At 44.2% G+C, this 18,911-nt stretch overlaps 2 protein-coding genes across 2 annotated transcripts in view; one reads left to right on the forward strand and one right to left on the reverse strand.

Annotated features, from left to right (window-relative positions):
* Window positions 1-590: 590 nt before the first annotated feature.
* npat (nuclear protein, ataxia-telangiectasia locus) lies at window positions 591-11,802 on the reverse strand. Its single transcript, XM_083637009.1, has 17 exons — window positions 11,667-11,802; window positions 11,343-11,464; window positions 11,180-11,240; window positions 10,990-11,065; window positions 10,802-10,842; window positions 10,143-10,370; window positions 9,502-9,577; window positions 9,173-9,296; window positions 8,553-8,644; window positions 8,311-8,392; window positions 7,971-8,067; window positions 7,258-7,374; window positions 5,738-7,141; window positions 5,361-5,428; window positions 5,157-5,250; window positions 2,181-3,799; window positions 591-1,350 (listed from the first exon to the last, which is right to left on the reverse strand). Exons 1-17 carry the CDS (start codon window positions 11,701-11,703, stop codon window positions 1,270-1,272), a joined length of 4,419 nt encoding a protein of 1,472 aa, XP_083493135.1. The 5' UTR covers window positions 11,704-11,802; the 3' UTR covers window positions 591-1,269.
* Window positions 11,803-12,663: 861 nt separating this feature from the next.
* atm (ATM serine/threonine kinase) overlaps window positions 12,664-18,911 on the forward strand; it is a gene marked incomplete at its 5' end in the record, with an annotated part of 41,876 nt that continues 35,628 nt past the window's right edge. Inside the window, 14 exons of the mRNA XM_083637254.1 lie at window positions 12,664-12,735; window positions 12,978-13,099; window positions 13,675-13,820; window positions 14,020-14,184; window positions 14,454-14,619; window positions 14,728-14,966; window positions 15,464-15,633; window positions 15,819-15,997; window positions 16,255-16,629; window positions 16,959-17,162; window positions 17,521-17,622; window positions 17,808-18,042; window positions 18,135-18,266; window positions 18,670-18,795. Of these exons, the coding sequence (XP_083493380.1) occupies window positions 12,664-12,735; window positions 12,978-13,099; window positions 13,675-13,820; window positions 14,020-14,184; window positions 14,454-14,619; window positions 14,728-14,966; window positions 15,464-15,633; window positions 15,819-15,997; window positions 16,255-16,629; window positions 16,959-17,162; window positions 17,521-17,622; window positions 17,808-18,042; window positions 18,135-18,266; window positions 18,670-18,795 (2,433 nt within the window). The remainder of the gene's footprint in view (window positions 12,736-12,977; window positions 13,100-13,674; window positions 13,821-14,019; window positions 14,185-14,453; window positions 14,620-14,727; window positions 14,967-15,463; window positions 15,634-15,818; window positions 15,998-16,254; window positions 16,630-16,958; window positions 17,163-17,520; window positions 17,623-17,807; window positions 18,043-18,134; window positions 18,267-18,669; window positions 18,796-18,911) is intronic.

Genomic DNA, 18,911 nt, shown 5'->3' on the forward strand with positions numbered 1-18,911 from the left:
ACATTTCAGACGTCATCTTGAACCGGAAAGAAGGAAAACTTACAAAAACAAATACTTAAAGGGGCAACAGGCTTATTAATCATAACATTTATGAAGTGAGGGATCAAGTGTGTGGTGGATTGAGGAAAAACAGAGACCGTTTCTTTGTTTTATTAACATTTTCTAGAGAATGTTGAACAAGGAACAAATAAAGCCTGAGTGAGCACGTTTGAGCAGTTTTTGAGCTGCTTTCAAACTGTCCTGTTCTACCACAATGGGGCAATCAGAACTACACACACAGTAACAAACATACTATAATAATTTTCATATAATTTAACTTTTCAATCATGAAAATCAGACTTTTCTGAGCATGAATAGAACACAATGACAAGGATTTTAATTCATTGCAATTAAAATTATTACTAGAACAGGCATTTTCTAAAACGTCTTAAATCAAACTGGAGTCAAATATTGACCAAGGAGGTGCTTTGAGTCACCAAGATCCGATCTTTACCACCTGTGCCCCATTGAAGTGTTCTCAATTAATTCTGCAGCTGTTGTAGTATACAGTAGATCAGTGATAATTAAATCAAAAGACCAAGAGAAACACACAAGAATCAATTTCATATTTATATAGCGCAAAATCACAAGAGTTATCCCAAGGCGCTTTACAAATAGAGCAGGTAGAAGACCAGGGGCCAGTTGCACAAAGCACCTTAAGTTAAGATTTTCTTCAAGAGTCCGATTTAAGGTGTCCATAAAATGAAATCAGTTGCACAAAACACCCTTAAATCTTCTCCTTAAAGTGTGACTTACCCCCAAAACCTTACCCCCTTTAAGGTTAAACATTTTTATGGAAAACAAAGCACAAGATTTAAGGGTGTTTTATGCAACCAATTTTATTTTATGGACACCTTAACTCAGACTCCAAGGAAAATCTTAACTTAAGGTGCTTTGTGCAACCGCCAACCGGCCCCCTGGCTCTTTATTTTAGAGCCAACAATTGAAACAATTCTCACATGCACTGGCGAACAAGAAACATGAACTGAACTTGGTCATGTCATTGCTGTAACAGAGGGTTTTACCTTCACATTGGAACCTAACTGTCACAGTGGGCCAAATTAAAGTCTGTCATTGGCCTAATGAGACATTACAGCTTATAAGGTCTCAGGCAAGGTTACTAATAGGAACCAGAGGCACTGGTAGCAGATGGCTTGTTCTATTCCTGGATAGCAACCTAAGCAGGTAGTGATCCTACTCGTCCTTTCATAGCGCTGTGAGTGACCAAACTCACTCATCATAGTGAAGTGAAGAGAGGAATTTATCCACGTCCAAGTCATCAGGGAAGCAATCTATCACTTTCTTCTGTTTCTGTAGGATTAGAAAAAAAGAGAAATGCGAAATTCACCATTTATTCAAAGGCACTGACAAGTTAATCTACTGTGATTAGTGACTCAAACGCCACACAATTTAGCTAGAATCACATGCGCATGAAGGTTGTTAGGAGGAAGTATGAAATGTCCAGAATACTGAAATGTATTTGAAACACAGGACTACAGCTTATTTAAAAAAAAACATGCATGTTGTGCATGCATTCTGAAATGCCCTGCACATTCTGATTTGCAATTACACTATAATGCTTTGCTTTCTAGTGCAGGCAGCACAAAATCGGTGCTAATAACTGCACACAATGAATCAATAGAAACACTGTACTTGTGCTGTACTGTATTTCCACTGACACTACTTTTTCTGAAATTTACCCGTGGCACTGTTCACAATTCCAGTTTTTCCAAACTACTTTTTTTTTTTTTACATGAAAAGGGAATGGGGAGCGGCTGCAAGGCAAAAAATAGCATCTTCTTTGAAAAACACACTGCCTAGTTTCTTTTTTTGGCAGAATAGAGCACCTTTTTTGTGAGCCAAGTCAGCCAAGCAAGGCAGGCTTGGCAGCTGATTGTTTACAACAAGAACTGTTAGAAAAGTTAGTAGTTGTGAAATTCTCAGGAACTCTAATTAAATAGGATCATTGCGGGAGCAAATGGTGTGGTGCGGGAGCTTCTGATAGTGTTGACCTGATGATGCATTTCTTAAAAAACAATGGTATTTCTTAAAAAAGGGGGGGGGATAGTGTGAATACAATCTAAGGTGTTTTAAACATGTTCACCAAATGGCATAATTATATTGTATTTCTGCTGTCTCACCTTTTCCTTCTTTTGGTTGCTAGAAGAGTGTTGTGATTCTTTCTTTGCTGGGGGGCTGGCAGTAGGAGAAGGTTGCTTGCGCTTCTTAGTTTTCGAGGTTGTGGGAGACATCTCCCCAACCTCCTCTTGGCGCAAGCTGTCCTTCAGCGGAGTGCCTGTCCTGCTGTCCTTCAGCAGGGTGCCTGTCCTGCTGTCCTTCAGCAGGGTGCCTGTCCTGCTGTCCTTCAGCGGAGTGCCTGTCCTACTGTCCTTCAGCGGAGTGCCTGTCCTGCTGTCCTTCAGCGGAGTGCCTGTCCTACTGTCCTTCAGCGGAGTGCCTGTCCTGCTGTCCTTCAGCGGAGTGCCTGTCCTGCTGTCCTTCAGTGGAGTGCCTGTCCTGGCGATGGCGGCGCGTGACAGGATCATGAGTGTGTGAGCGGCCATGTTAATGCTGTTTTCACTGCCAGCCTCGCTGGCTGGACTGCAGGTGGGGATGTCTGGGGTGGTGGGAGGCATCAGATGTTTGGGAGTTCCCTCTACCTCTCTACCCGGCCTCTGTCGGGCAGGGGTCCTGGGAGAGTCAACAGAGTCCTCCTGGTTACGACCAGGCCCGGGGGTCCGGGGAAGTGGAAGCTCTGTATGGGCCGCGCCGGGCCTCTTGATTGGGGTGGAAGGAGAGTTGAGCCCCTGGATGTCATGGAGCATCACAGCTGCCTGTTTGGTGAGAGAGATGGTCTTGGAGGGGGCTTTAGTTGACTTGAACTGGGGGTTAGGGACTGGCAGGGTGACAGGCGGCAGGCTGAACTCTCTCGGTGATGAGGAGGGTGCAGACTGTTGTTGCTGCTCTCGCCTGCTCCCCTCCACTTCATTCTCCTTGTTAGCCGTCACATTTGGCAACTCCTGAGAGGGAGTCCTCTTCTCTGTGCGTCCCTCGCGGGCTTTGGCAGGAGCTTTATCTGCAGGTTCTTTCCTGCTGCAATCCTCTTTCTCCTTTCTACTATCTGATTTCAATACATGATCAGAAGACGATGACTGAGAAGAACTCTGGGAAGTCTTGGATTTTACCTGCTCACCATCATCATCATTTTTGTGTTTGCTCTCAATAGATTTTGATCTCCCTCTCAATTCTGACTTCTTCAAAGACTCAGGCTGTGAGGTGTCATTCCCGCTGGCACTGGCACTTTGAGTTTTTTGGTCGTGGCTTTTAGGATACGGTGGTGTATGAGGGCTCTTTCTTACTTGCTGGTGCTGTTGAGCATGCATGGATTTCTCTGTCTCTTCCACCAACACTAGTCCAGCCTGAGTCTCATCAGAGCAGCTAACAGTCTCTACCTGCCTTTTGGGCTTGTTGCCACGAAGGATAGCAGGCTTTGTTCGAGGGGGCAATTGGGGTTGATCTTCCACAGGCAGCTGGACAGTAAGTGAAGTGGGAGGGTTTGCTGCTGGGGGGGTGGTGGTTGTAATCATTTTAGGGGGATGTGGTGGTGGTGGTGGTGCTTCTCCAGAAGTGTCAAAACGGAGAAACCTTCGATGATGACTGGGACTAGCGCCTGGTGGCATAATGTGCTGTCCTGGGTTTTCAGCTGACAGGGGTTGGACCGCTTTACTAACCAAATGATGTTCAGGAGTTCCTGTAATGCCTGAAATTTAGGAAAATAGTGTAATGAGATCAACTCATTCAGGAGGGCAACATTGAAGATTCACTATGGTGACTCAGATCAACTCATTCAGGAGGGCAACGTTGAAGATTCACTATGGTGACTCAGATTTTCAACTGGGGTCATATACCGGTACTTAGATTTATGGCGATTGTGTATTTCATCACTTACTTCACTGTAGAGCTTTATGTACTTCTGGCTCGCAGAGGTACATAAAGCAATCTCCAGCAGTCAAACCCAAAAAGTAATTAAAACGTGTCACCCACACTGTAGTGGGGCCTGCCTCTGTCCAAATCCCCCAAATTGTAACTAGTGTGAGATAGTTTGCAAGTAGACATTTCAAGAACTGATGCCGCTTTCATGGTAGGGCTGCTTAATTATGCCAAAAATCATATCACGATTATTTTTGACTGATATTGAGATCACGATTATATAATTATAATATATCCCACCTGGCGTCACAAATTGTAAGCGGTAAACATAGCAGGGATTTCAACGGTCAGACGTCCAATTTTTATATTTAAGTTATAATCTCAAAGATTTTCAAGTAATTCAATGTCTGTTAAGTCACTATTTATCTGATAGTGAGTGAACACAAAGGTGATTGAGCCTATGGCCCATTGATGGAACCCTTTGCATTTTCAGTATTGCAGCATTTATGAACTGGGTGTCTGTGTGGTGACATTCCAGAGAGGGTAGGTGGAGCTAACAGAATAGACTCATGGTTGGCCATCCTCACTTGCAGTTCCTATGCGTTTAGTTCTTGGCTAGCACTAAAACCTATTAGACTTAAACTTTTGATATTCAGAGGTTCTTGTTACAGAGCCTTTCTTTATATCTGGCTGTGCACTACACATATTTACTGTTGTTTCTTGATGAAATCTTCTATGGCGTGTGAAATTTACAAATGCCATTTTTGTAACAGTGTTTCCTCATCTTTTATCTGTGATTATATGGTGTTTTTGTAGAATACTTAATTGAATAATTGAATGTACCGGTACTTCCGGTATGTCTGTGTATATATAGCTGTCATTTCCGCCTTGTACCGCTGAGGAAGGCCTGTGGGCTGAAACGTTCATTGTTGCTGCTGCCCAGAAGAGAAATTAAAACTTTGAAAAGGACATCTAGAGTGCTGCTGGCTTATTCTCTCTTCTTACCAGGTTCATAAATGCTGCAATTCTATCAATGGGCCATAGGCTCAATCACCATTGTGTTAACTCACTATCAGATAAATAGTGACTTAACAGACATTTAATTACCGTACACGAAAATCTTTTGAGATGATCACTTTAAGTAATGACATTTTGAACAATCAATGTGCAAAAACTAGGACACTTACCTAGGATCATAGACTGTTTCAGGGCCACCGTGGGAGGCTTGGGGTTGACTGTTTCTGACTGCCTTACTGCTACTTTGCTTGGTATGGCGACAAGCTGAAAATACAATGTTAATAAGTATTACTGTTAAAAAAAAAAGGCAAATAAGGTTAGAATAAGTGTCGAGTCCAATTTTGAGCATTGCAAACAAAAAATAGTAGCCTTACCTGATTGGAGATAATCTGGAACTTCCCCGGAGGAAACCGAACAGGTGATTGTAAGAAGAATGTTGATCCTGAAAGTACATAACACAAATACTCTATTAATCCTTATGTGGAAAATGTGTCTCTCTGCATGGGCCAAAGAACACTACACAACCAAATACCCATGACATGATGGAACAAGCATGGACAATTGCAACCAAAAATCACAGCCAGAGGGATCTAGATCAAATTCACGATGAGCCGTTTAAGATACTATTTTTTCTTCATCAGAAATAGCAAAAACTTTGGATTATCAAAGACAAAGTGTATTAACATGTGACGTTAAGATAAAGTCACCTGTGAAGATGACCCATTGTTGCAGCTAAACAGTTGTCTCTTACCAGTGGGGTAGCCCTGAGAGCGGGGCGGTGTGGCCACACCATACTGGCTGGGAGGCAATGGCTGCCTCTTGCAGATACCAGCAGCAGGCACCATCACCTGTCTGACCTGGGGGTCAGTGCAGGTACCAGCAGCAGGCACCATCACCTGTCTGACCTGGGTGTCAGTAGCAACAAAGTAGCTGGCAGTTGCTCTTGGGAGGGCGGGGCTAGTGGGGAGCTGGATTATGTAGCCAGGTTGGGCTTGTGATGTGCCTGCTAATGTAGATGTGACTACCACCCTGCCTTTCCCAATCAGAGAATTAGTAGGTTGGAGGACCTCAGAGCTTTGTAGGCAACTAACCGCCTGTGCCGTCTCTTCCGGGTTGGCCTGCGGTGTGCCGGGGCATATAGGGGTCTTGGCTGGAGAGGAGAGGAAGATGGTGGGTATTTTGTCTCCGGAGATGCTGGAAATTGCCTGATTCAAGGCCGAGTCGCCTAAAGAAGCCTCATCCTGGCTATCACTGATGATGATCTTTAAGGAGACGACATTGCTGGAATCAGCTGCACCCGTGATCGGTGTGCTGTGGCCTATGCGCCTGTGAGGGTTGGGTGCTGCTGTAACTGGTGCAGAGGCTGACGCAGATGTAGGCAAAGCAGATTTAGTAGATGTTACTGAGGGAGTGGCCACTGGTGGAGGGTTCCCCCCACTGCCTGGAACCAACATTGTAACATGAGGTACGGTAGCAGTCAAAGCCAGAGTTTTGTTGGATTCATCTGGTATAGGTGTGGTAAAACTAGATCCATAACTAGTAACCGGAGGAGGGGCTGTAAGAGATTGCACTATATTCTCACCTGGGGCTTTTGTCTTTCCACCAGCCCCTTGTGTTGGTTTATCCGCTCGTATTTTGTCCACATTAGAAACCAGTGTGGTATCTGGTGCTGTACATGCAGCAGCAGTAGAAACCAGTGTGGTCTCTGCTACTGTACATGCCGCAGCAGTAGAAACAGTGTTGCTTGTTGAGGGCATTGTGTTTGGCTCATTGGGGACAGTGGAAGTGGGAGTCCCGTCCTCTCTGGCTGGCTCCAGCACATCCTGAGTGCTGTCAAAAATAGGAAGAGGAGGAGTATTCAAAGGTTCATCTATGTCCATGGGTGCTACAGCATCGCTGCCACTGAAGAGAGAGTCTCTGTCTTCTCTGTTAGACTCCACTGCAGCAGAGCCTGGTTGTTCTTCACCCAGTAACAACTTGGATGTGTTATTCTCAGTTCTGGTTGTTCTACCATTGGGGTTCAGAATTGTTTTCTTTGACGAGCTGGGGGCAGCAGACTTCCTTGTCGTCCTGGTTTTCAACTCTTGTCCAGTCCTCAACTTCCCTGGTATCAGCGTTGTATTGGAAGCATTTGTAACATCTCTGTGTGTAGTGCCTGCAAAATGACATGGATGAAACATGTTATGTTGATATAGGAGACAATAATTAAGATATAGGACATTATGTGTTTGCTCCTTATGGGACCCTAATTACTTCAAAATGGTGGAATACCTGGAACTTCGGTCTGAATAGGACTGTCAGAAGATGATGGCCCAGGTGTATCACTCTCTTCTGGGCTACTGCTAATATCTCCATCCCCTGGCTCCAGCTCAGTGATTCTAGTTTTATCTGCAAACACATTATATAAATAAAATAAACTAGAACGACTGCACCGCGGATATATGCCTCTGCCAACCAGTGAGCAGTCTGTCCAGACTTTGACATTTGAGCCAAATGTGAAGAAATCAAGACGTCAAGAGCTTACTGAGATATTGTGTTAACGAGCTTGAAAATGGCACTCATGAGATCACACTGCGGTGACCTTGACCTTTGACCACCAAAATCTAATCAGTTCATCCTTGAGTCCAAGTGGACGTTTGAGCCAAATGTGACGAAATCCCATCAAGGCTTTCCTGAGATATCGCATTAACGAGCTAGAAAATGGCGTTTGTGAGGTCACAGTGACCTTGAACTTCGACCACCAAAACGTAATCGGTTCATCCTCGAGTCCAAGTGGACGTTTGAGCCAAATTTGACTAAATTCCATCAAGGCGTTTCTGAGATATCGCGTTAACGAACATCGGACCGAGACCATAATGGCTATCGCCGGCGGAGGCATAAAAATAAAATAAAATAAAATGGTACTTGTGTCCAATTGTGTGTGAAATACAAGTACTCTGTACATTCACAACAGATAGAATCATGGCAAGGTACATAACACTTACTGTATTCAAATAGGTCAAAGAGAGCCTGAAAGGCTGGGTCAGACTCTGTTTCCTCCAATATGTTGTGGATGGCATCATCACTCATATGGAATTCCCCCTGTACATGAGGATATTAGTGAGGAATTAATGTTAACGCCACATGCAACAATAATCAAACCAAACAAATTAAAAACCAAAAAAATGCAATTGGTCTTAAATTGTATTTCCCTGGATCCATTTGGTTTGGTTATAAAGAAATATTTTTAATATAGGAAAAAAATGCTGACATGAATGGAAAGCATGCTGGAAGTAACATGTCATGGAGAGCACAAACACAGATACACAAAAAATGTGTCAGCACCTGTAACCCCAGGATTTCATCTATAGACTGGTCTGGTTCCACTGTGCTGCACGATGCCTTTGATGTTTGGGGGGATGGATCGCTGATATAATACAAACAACACACCAAAGACAACTTTATAGCCATGTGACAACATGCTTGCAAGTCGGGCCACAACTTTGCATGCCACTGACAATCAAAAACCATCATCCCAACACCTTAATGAAGAATTCAAACAACACAACAGCAGTGTCTTCATTTACCTCGCACGGATTCTGTTGATGTTTTCTGCAAGCTTCTCTTGTAACGACACGTCACCCAGTATCTTCTCGCGTGCGTTTTGTATCACCAGTTGCTGTGGAGAATAATGTTATATTAAATTTAGGATATGTGAATCTGAAAAGAGGAACGGTATTTTCAAGGGAAAGCATACTATTTCCAGATGCCATGAGGTTCCATTATCACTTAAAACTTTGCCAAGTGTGAAAGAGTCAACCCGGGTAAGTAGACCCTGCAAAACACCAGGCTTTACAATCAACCAGGTAAGTAGACCCTGCAAAACAGCAGGGTTTAGAATCAGAGAAAACTCTGCTCAGTGCTCAAGCAGTGTCCTTCTGTGCCTGGAGCGTCGTGCCATTCTGAACTGCACAAAATGTGAAGACGTCTGCTTTCAATGACATTATAAAGGTAACATCCAACAGGAAGTTCCTGTGCATCAGGCATGTTGTTAACTGCCTGTCTGCCTCCTACACAGAACAGATCCAGATCAGCATACTATAATATTCCCAGGTCATGTGAGTGAAAGCGGTTTTTGTTTGGTTAAATTTTAAGGCAAACTAATCGCAATAATATTAACAGAAGTAATGATTGGAGAGGCACTCACAGGGAAGTTCTCATCGACAACCTCTTCAGGCTGGGGTTCTGCAGCAAGGGTGCTAACAGTCATGGCGGATCTCCCAGTGCCACTGGACCCACTCAGACCGCCGCCTCTCATCCGGGGCATGTTCCTGGAAACAGTGGAATAGATTATAGACTAGAGTAGAGCCCTGAACCGATATGTACGGTATGTGATGGTTATTTTCAAGATTTTCACATTTACTGTATACTAAGCTGTGAAGTAGAATGAATAACTCTGAAGCAAAATGCTTCAATTGGCAATTTGGTTGAGGATGTTATCTAAAGCAAGCATAATCATTTAATAACAGATCTTACCATTTCCGTCGCACCGGAGACATCGGGCCTGGGGTTAACCGATTCTCTGAAACTATGATGTGCAATGCTGAATCTCCTGTAATGGACAAATTATTTTACACATAAATAATACAAGAGCAGACATTTCTTCTGGTTGATGATGGCATATGAAACAAAGATTAAATGATGATACTACTATGCATACACATTTTACTCACTCTTTTCAAGGGAAACCTGAAACAAGCTATGGGCTTCAGATGGACAACTTTTGAAGCTATTGTCAAAGGTAAAGGACTTTGGTTTTTTCTTGTGTTGTGTATATCAGTACAGATAATAGACCTTCGTTCAGGGAAAAAAATTCTATGAATGATCTGGCTTGTGTTTTCAGCATTTTCTCTGTATTCAATGAGCAGTGCTGTGTCACCAAAGTGGAATAATTAAGACAACTGCTAGAGTCAATAAAAATTAGTTTATACCAAAATCTCCCTTCGTTCAAATACAAATCGTCATGTTCAGAATGTATTTTTTCCATCATGATAAAATCATTAAAAAAAAAAAAAAAAAGCACTGCAACCTGCAGTCAAAATATCAACTGGGCAAAAAGCCAGATCTCCCCATGCACCACATCTAAATAAAATAAAAAATATGTTTATGATACTCACTAGGCATATTTAGGACTCGGCCACCTTCTTGGCTCTGAAGGGGAGTGCCAATGAAAGAGGCTGGTCTGTCCTGCGGGGCTGTATAGCTCAGAGGAGTAGGATGTCCCAGCATGCTGGGGGAGGTCTGCACAGTTTGGATGATGGAGCCAGTATCGGGAGTGGAGGGGGCAGGGGACAGTGCCAAGGCCCGCTGCTGTCTGATGTTAGTCACTCCAATGCGTGAACGCACTGTAATGGACATAGGCTTGTAAAATAAGACTGCCTGTGGATTTACCCTGCGTGGACATACAAATCGGGCAACCCTACCCAATTCAGAATTGCAACTCTTAAGTTTTTAAATCAAATCATTGTCAACCAATATGCTCAATTCCTTAGTTACCCACATCTTCTTTAACCACCCCTTCCATTTACATCTCAACCTTAATGACAGCTTTCACCTAAATTGATCTGGTCAGTCTATTTTATGAAAAGAGCGGGCGCTCATGATACTTTGTACACTCAATGTATTAACTATATGCAGTATGAATCTCATATATCTAAATCTACCTGTTAGCTCTGTAGTAGACAGAAATATGGAGGCATTTTAGTGAGTGGGTCAATGAAATGTCCAAAACAGCTCTATTAAAACTCTCATCAAACAAGCTGATAAGCAGACGTACTTCTTTGTTGATGCAATAGAGCAGGGGAGTTCTGCATTGATCTAGGAAAAGATATACCAGATACATTATGCAACGTCAACAAATACCAGTGAAGATCCTTCTAAACTTTTGAATATAAAGCATGACAAGAAAATACATCATGAATCTGAAGTGGTTTGGGTGTTACTTGGAATTAATCTTATAATTACTTGATCTGGTTGAGTGTAAAATCCAGCTTTTTCCACAGCGAGGCCATCATGACAGGTACCTCGTGACTGCTGCTCTCTGTTGAGAGAAATGGGGGGGGGTCAAACAATAACTCATAATAGCCAGAGAAACACGAGTTAGGATATACTGTAAATGGTGTAATTACTGATGGACAATGGCAGATCACTTTACCTTTTGCTTTGGCAGCCACATACTCATTTAGGATGGTTGTTAGGCTCTTCCCAAAGAGAGACTGCAGCAGCATGCATAAGACAATCATTTCCAAGGTTACATACAATGGTCATCTTTATGAGAGTAACAAACACTGTATTGTGGTGATGGGGGGTACACTTACAAATACACAAGCAGGAATAACGTCATCTTCTGTGCTGTGCAGCTCAGCATACTCTCTCAAGTTGGGGCTCTCGTGAATGAAAGCTTGACGGGTGGCAGACAGCCCTTCGTCTTGTATGTACCCTGGAAGGACAGTTACCAACCCTAGATGTTCAGAGTAGAGCCAAGGCAAGCAACTCACACGCTAAATATAACATTGCAGTGCGTTGTTGATTATTGTTAACGTTAGCTAACGTTGACGCCAAGCTAACTTTAGCCGCCCTGTTGACAGCGAAATAACAGTGTTGGCTAACGCTAGACCTTTGCTTCGGCTAACTAGACTTACCCAAAACAAGCCGAGCTACGTCGGACGGGAGCAACATGGCCGTTTGACGCTTATATAACAATTAGGTGCAACTGTTAACAATTACATTTTCAGGATCTTAGTGATTAGAAGTAATTTGAAATCCCAAAAAATCCAAGACGTCCAAAGGACACTGCTCACTCAAAAGGCGGGGAACTCAAGCACGCATAACCCGGAAATTCCAAATTATCTGCAGATTGGCATCTTGGTAGTTGTAGTCCTATAGATAGATGTCTGACTTGGTTGTACTATACAGATTACGATATACTTTTGGGGTTGTAGCATTATAGAACTATGCCTCGACAGCCAATCTAAGGAGTGAACACGATTGTTTTAGATTAAAAAAGGCACCCTTGTTTCACCGTCGTCCCTAATTTTAGGAGACACACACTAGCTACTGATAGCTTTCCGGCAGCTAGCCATGGCCCGGATGTGATGTTTCGTCTTCAACAGTGCTGGGGCGGGAGTTTCCTGCGTGCGTGTTCTGCTTGCTTGCATATACGTGTGCGTACGTAATGCACGTCGTCAACATGGCAAAGTTGAAGTTCTCATGACTGGCTGCAGCAGTAGCACACTAACATCTGCTCTTTTATGAATAATGATCGCTTCATCTTATCTAAAATCGTCATAATCATCACAGGTTGGTGAACAAACTGGCAAACAAGTTCCATTTTCAGTGTTTTGAGCGCACGGCAGGAATCCAAGTTTGAAGCTAGCACTGCTATGATAGCTCGCTTCAAAGGCCAGGCTAAACAGTGATTTGCAGTGGTTGGGTGTCCTCTCATGTCATGTGTACCGTTATAGCTCGGCAGTCAAGTGCATTAGAGAAGAAATTGATTTGAATCTGATATGTACACTTGTGTACTAACTTTATCGTGCAGACAGAGCTGGATATCAGACGTCAACATAAAGCCTTTCTTTGAATAGCCTACGTTGTCACTCCTGGTTGATGGAAGCTGTATCCTCATCGTGAAGCACCATGAGCCTGGCTCTTCATGATTTACTGGTCTGCTGCAGGGGGCTGGAGAATGACAAAGCTACAGAGAGGAAGGTAATTGCATCCACTTATAAACAGTGACACACACACACACACACACACACACTATTACAACCCTGGTCTGCCTCTCTATCTGCAGCCAAGTTTGTTTGACCAATGTGTACACCATATTCCTACTAAGACTAATGAAATAAGAGAGAGAGAGAGACCACCTCCTTCCTGAATCCAGTATTGATATTTGATGTGATGTGATGTGATGTGATGTGATGTGACGTCTGCTTGTGTCTTGCCTCCAGAAAGAGGCTGAGCGTTTCAGACGGATCCTCAGAACTCCGGAGACTGTGCAGGAGTTAGATCGCATCTCAGGGGTTAGAGCTGCCAAAGGCTCCCAGCAACTCACCTGGGATGCTGTTTTCAGGTAATGTCACTCTGCAGCTTTGCAGCTTTTGCATTGTTGCACATTATGCAATAAAGCAAAAGAGACAACGATAATTAGTGCAGGACACCTTTGCAACAACAACCCTGCATGGTATTTATATATCAAATATTAAAATACAGTTAAGATATTGTTTTGCACAGTTGTTGGAAATCCATGGCTTCCTTTGTGTTCCTTTTTTATGGATTTTGCCTACCAAAATAAGGAGTCTAGTTTGTTTACAGCTCATCGATTTAGTTTTGATACACCATGCACAAATCAGTACTGCCTGACAGCTAAAATCCTTGTGAAAAAGTTATTTGGGAACGCTTTGGTGCCCCATAATCTAGGCTGAATTTGGCATTCATTACAACAGATTTGTGGGAGTTACAATACCTAGAAATACTAGTTACTGCGGCGTAATTCTTAGAAAACCTTCTGTTATATAAATTTGAGGGGATCAGTTGACATTCCATGTTATGCTTGATAAACACATATAGTATGGTTGAAAGTCATTTCAGAGTGTCAATAAACAAACCACCATACTGTTTTGCATGCTCATTATTTTTCGATGTCAGGTTTCTGCAGCGCTATGTCCAGAAGGAGACGGAGCACATGCAGTCAAGTAGAGCCAGTGTCACGGCGGCTGCACTGGCCACGCGGCAGAAGAAGATGGCCGAAATGTGCAGCTTGATCAAATACTTCATTCGCTGTGCTAACAAACGTAAGGACAGTCCACTTATTATAGATTCAATCATTCAGCAGTGTATTACAAGTTATTATTACACACAGCCACGGCACACATTTAGCTGAAAAGATGATTCATGTCATATCACAGTGACCTCTCTCTGTCATATCACAGTGACCTCTCTCTGTCATATCACAGTGACCTCTCTCTCTCTCTCTCTCTCTCTCTCTCTCAGGTGGCCCTCGCCTGAAGTGCAGTGAGCTGCTGAAGCACGTGATGGAGGTGTTGCAGAGTTCCTACAGCTGCTCGGCCTATGGAGAAGACTACAGCAGCCTCCTCGTGAAGGACATCCTCTCTGTCCGCAAGTACTGGTGTGACATCACTCCAGAGCAGTGGCACAGTCAGTTGGCTTTTCTTCTCAATATAAACCATATTTATTCTCAAATTCATGGACGTTACAATGCCAGTGAATGTAATGCAGTGCAATTCCACCATCATTGTGTTAACTTTCAGGGATCCAAACTAGTCCCCTTTAGGTGACAGTGTTGACTTTCATCTACCTTAAGATAGGAGTGGTAATAATGTTATTGTAATCTGATATCTTTATGCTATCAAATGTAGTCAGATTGCTGTTCCTGAATCCCCTCACTGTCTCCTTGTGATCTCCAGGTCTTTTGGATCTGTACTGTGGCTTATTCAACACTTCATCCAAGTCCATCAACCGTGTGTTGGTGAGCAGAGTCATACGCTCCGTGGTGCAGGGCTGCTGCATGCAGACCGACGGGTTCCACACCACGCTCTTCAGCTTCTTCTCCAAAGCGCTGCTCAATGTCAGGTAACTAAGAAACACAATCCCTTAAACATCCCTTTTCTCTGATAATTATTCTCAGTGATGTTCTGACCTTGATTGTAACCGTTTTACTGATCTCTCCGACCCTCCCAGGCAGGAGAAACACTTGGCCGTGGTGGAACATCTTGTCTCGGCTCTCAACATCTTCTTGAGGTCCACAGCCATGAACTGTCGCATGAGGGTGTGTCGGCTGGGAGAGGAGCTTCTGCCCTCCCTGCTCTACATCTGGGCGGATATGAGGCACAGCACTGCTCTCAAAGAGGAGATAGTAGAGTTCTTCAACCTGCAGCTCTGTGTCCACCATCCCAAAGGAGCCAAGACACAGGACACAGGTAGACTGTGACTGATGGAGAAATTCATACACTCGTTTGACAGTTCTTTGTGTGTGTGTTGTTTCTTGGGACAGGTTTTCTTTCCATGTTGGACAGTTCCAAAGGATTTTGACTATCTTTTCATAGCATTCAGGCTTCACCAGGGGTTCTGCACCGTCCCACTCATTTGATTGATCTAATCAATTACCGCATGACACAAATCATAAATTGGTGTAATTTCATTTATAAAATTTGAACCTTGCCAATTGTTTGTATACTAAAAATGAATGACCAAAAGTGTCACTCATAAAATGATTTGTTGTGTGTGGGCCCATTTAAGACATTTGTTCCCAGGAGCCTCTGAGCTCTTAATCTGTACTTGGGTGTACATTACCCTGAAATCGAATCCAAAAGTACAACTAAGTACAACTGATACTGGTACTACATTATAATAACTATGTATTTTTGCTTTTGTATAAAAACAAAAGAAAAACCTTGATCCCCTTCTCATATGTTAGGCGCTTATGCTGAGGACTGGACCAAGTGGCGGAGTCTGCTGTACAACCTGTATGATGCCTTGGTCAGAGAGATCAGCCATATTGGCAGCAGAGGGAAATACGTCACAGGGACACGGCGCATAGCAGTCAAGGACAACGTCATCGAGCTCACAGCAGACATTTGTCACCAGGTAATAAAGATTAGGATTCACTTAACTGTCATATCAAACCCCAGGTATGAATAGTCATATCAGAATTTAACTTTAGATACATGTTTACCAAATAATATAGTTAATTTCTCAATACAGAAAAATGCTGGACAAGTTCAAAAGAAGTAATTGGTTTATTTGGTTTACTTCCTTGTTGTGTGCTGTAGCTGTTCAGTGACGACAGTGACGTCCAGATCTTGGAGGTGACCCAGGTCCCGCTGAGAGCCACCCAGAGGGGCAGTCCCACCCATGGGACACCCAGCAAGAGACGGCGTATCGAACTGGGCTGGGAGGTGCTTCGGGACCACCTGCAGCCTCAGCACAGCGACTTTGATGTCATACCGTGGTGAGGAGTTCAGTTCACCTCAGTTTATATGAAAATGATTTGTAAGGTATTGTCTTTGGATTTGCTGCTACCAGTCACTCAAAATAATGGCTCTATTGACTCTATTTTTGGGGAAAAGAAACACATGGTCTCAAAGTACAGTATAACTCATGGGACAACGCATCAAAGCAACATCACTTGTTTCCCTGACTGAAGAAATGTTTGATTGTGTATCACACACATAGATTTACCAAACATGTCTCGTTTCTGCTGCTCAGGCTACAGATCACGGCGGTCCTCACCTCTAAGTACCCGTCCATGGTGCCTGGTCAAGAGCTAGTCCCGCTGCTGTCAGTGTTGTACCAGCTCCTCCTGGGAGAGCAGCGCAGAGGAGAGAGGGGGCCCTACGTGCTGCGCTGCTTGAGGGAGGTGGCCCGGTGCCAGGCCCGCCATCCAGAGATGGCCCCGGCCCGCAGGGCGGAGCTGGGCAGGCTGTGGGGCCGGGTGTGGGCCCTGGCCCTGCGGTGGGTCAGCTCACCCCACACAGAGGCCCTCAGCATGGGCCTGCTGGCCGCCATTGTCCAGGGAGGACTGATCTCTATGGACAGAGAGTTCTGGAAACTCTTCTCCGGTTCGACATGCAAACCATCCCAGTGAGTCTGCGGCTTTTCTCATTGTGCCATTTTATATTTAGTCTTTGAGTGTATTTCCCAAAACGGTTGTTTTCTCCTAATGTTGTTAAAGACCCCATGAAATGACATCTTTACTTCCTTGATTTGATGCATTCCTTGTTGAAACAGGAAGTTGGGGTGGGACATAATGCAGTGGGGGATCATTCAAGAGTCTAAACCAATGGGACATGAGTCAGGGAGAGAAAGGCACTTTTATTTGATGGGAGGGGGGTGTAGAGGGGTGGGACTGTTAAAAGAAATGTAATGGTTTTATTGTTTAGAAATTTCGATTTCATTCCTTCCATACACAGGAGTGCAGCTCTGTGCCTGGCCCAGACGCTGCTGAAGTGTCCGGTCCCTAAGAGTCTGGTCGTGGGTTCAGGCTGGGACTATGTGGGGGTCACCGAGGGCTCTGGGTCCCCCAGCCTGAAGGAGACCCTCATATCCTGGCTGCTGATGCCTGATCAGCGCAATGAGATGGAGGATAGCTCCAGACCTCACCCCATCATCTGCAGGTGGGCACAATGTTGCTTTTCCACCACAATGGCTTGTCTTCTGTGATACAGAGAGCTTTTGGGTTCAGTCACTGCATGAGCCACAAGTAATACCACAGACTTGAACAAAAGGTCCACAATCTGCTCTCTGCTGTAAAAGGATTGATGGTAAGCTGCAGTGATAGACTGGTCTTCTTTTTTGTTGCTGCTTCATACCACAGAAACAAGAAATGATTAACTGCTGCCCTATGAGCCAAGTCGGAACGAATTACACTCTCCTCCTTTATTTTTTCTCTCTCTTTGTGACTGTTTTGGCTTTATTAGTTCAGTTTATGGTAAATGCCCGGAAATTGTTTCATTAATATGATCTTGTGTACAGGGATTTTCCTCACAATTTGATAGCGAACATCCTGGTCTCCCTGACATTGAAAGACACCAGAGCTGGCCTGATGTTTCTGCTGGGTGCTCAAGGACTAGAGAGGTGAGGCAAACGGAGAATACTGTTGTGCGCACGCACGCACACACACACACACACACACACACACACACACACACACACACACACACACACACTCAATGATATTTCAACAGAAGAAACTACAGTATGTTACCAACATTATTCCTTTTTGGAATCAAAATAATAATTTTTGTATCCTTTCTGAAAAGTGCCTTGTCCCAAGAGCAAGCATCACCCGACGCCAAAGACAGCCTGGTTGAGATTGAGAGTCTGTACCTGCAGTTCAGCTTCGACGCGCTGCCTTCGGAGGTCCGAGGGAAAGACGGGACGGTGAGGTCGGCACCAGCTGACCACCAGCTCCCTGCCGTCCCTGGCCTCCGAAACAAGTTGGAGCAGTCGCTGCTTTGCGTGGCAGACAATCTCCTCAACTGCTATTCCCCTGACGTGAGTGACGGTTGGATTTTGAAGTGTGTCCTATGTGTCTGTGTAGTTATCACGGTGATTAACTGAGATTGAATCTGCTGCACCCTCTCTAGTCCCAGTCCACCTCTCCAGAGTGTCTGGTGCGTTGTTTCAGTCTGCTGACCGGTGTACTAGCAGGTTTCGTCTCCACTGGGCTTCTGACTGAGGAGGAGGCCTGCCGCTCACAGCTCTTCACTAAAGCCAAGGTACTGTATGAAGTCACATTTATAGGTGTCCGCCCTGCATAGACTCTGTAGCGGGGCTGCACTGCTCACAGGCATTTGGAGGGTGGGGCTTCCCTTTCACATGACCGTTCTCTGGCCACAGGAATATTGTATAGGCACTATGGTTCTGACACGTGCGCTCTTTACTATTTGTTGGTTGTTATTTTGGTGATGTAGGATTTTGAAAGGTGTTCTTCTACCATTGCACACTTTGTAAGTCTCCCTGCATAACCGCATCTCAGCTAAATGCATAACAAGTTAATGTTCATTTTGAAATTTGCCCCTGTGTCATATTGACATCTAGATGTGGGCCCTAAATTACTGTTGAAATTCACTAAACACTTTCAATTGAATGCTGTTGGTGTGTTCTTGTTGTGCCTGTTAGTCCCTGGCCCAGGACTTCAGTGAGTTTGTCTCCACTGTGAAAGTGAAGATGACAGAGGATGGAACCATGAGTGCGCTGAGGTCCGTCATGAAGCTCTGCACGCTGTCAGCCAGCAGAGATGCCAAGGTGAACTAGCCTACACTGTCATAGTCCAGTTTGTCATCAGTATCATGTCAAAACAACAATGCTATTATTATGTGTTATATGGATCTAGTCAGAATGGGCTGTCTAGATCAGTCACA

This window comes from Poromitra crassiceps (assembly GCF_964638095.1).
Source record: "Poromitra crassiceps genome assembly, chromosome: 5".
NCBI lineage: Eukaryota > Metazoa > Chordata > Actinopteri > Beryciformes > Melamphaidae > Poromitra > Poromitra crassiceps.

Coding starts and splice junctions, on each gene's coding strand:
- npat (XM_083637009.1), bottom strand. CDS start 11,703: ATGTTGCTCCCGTCCGACGTAGCTCGGCTTGTTTTGG. Junction 8,645..9,172: donor TTGTCGATGAGAACTTCCCT/GTGAGTGCCTCT, acceptor TATTCTCCACAG/CAACTGGTGATACAAAACGC. Junction 5,429..5,737: donor CTCTCAGGGCTACCCCACTG/GTAAGAGACAAC, acceptor ATGTACTTTCAG/GATCAACATTCTTCTTACAA.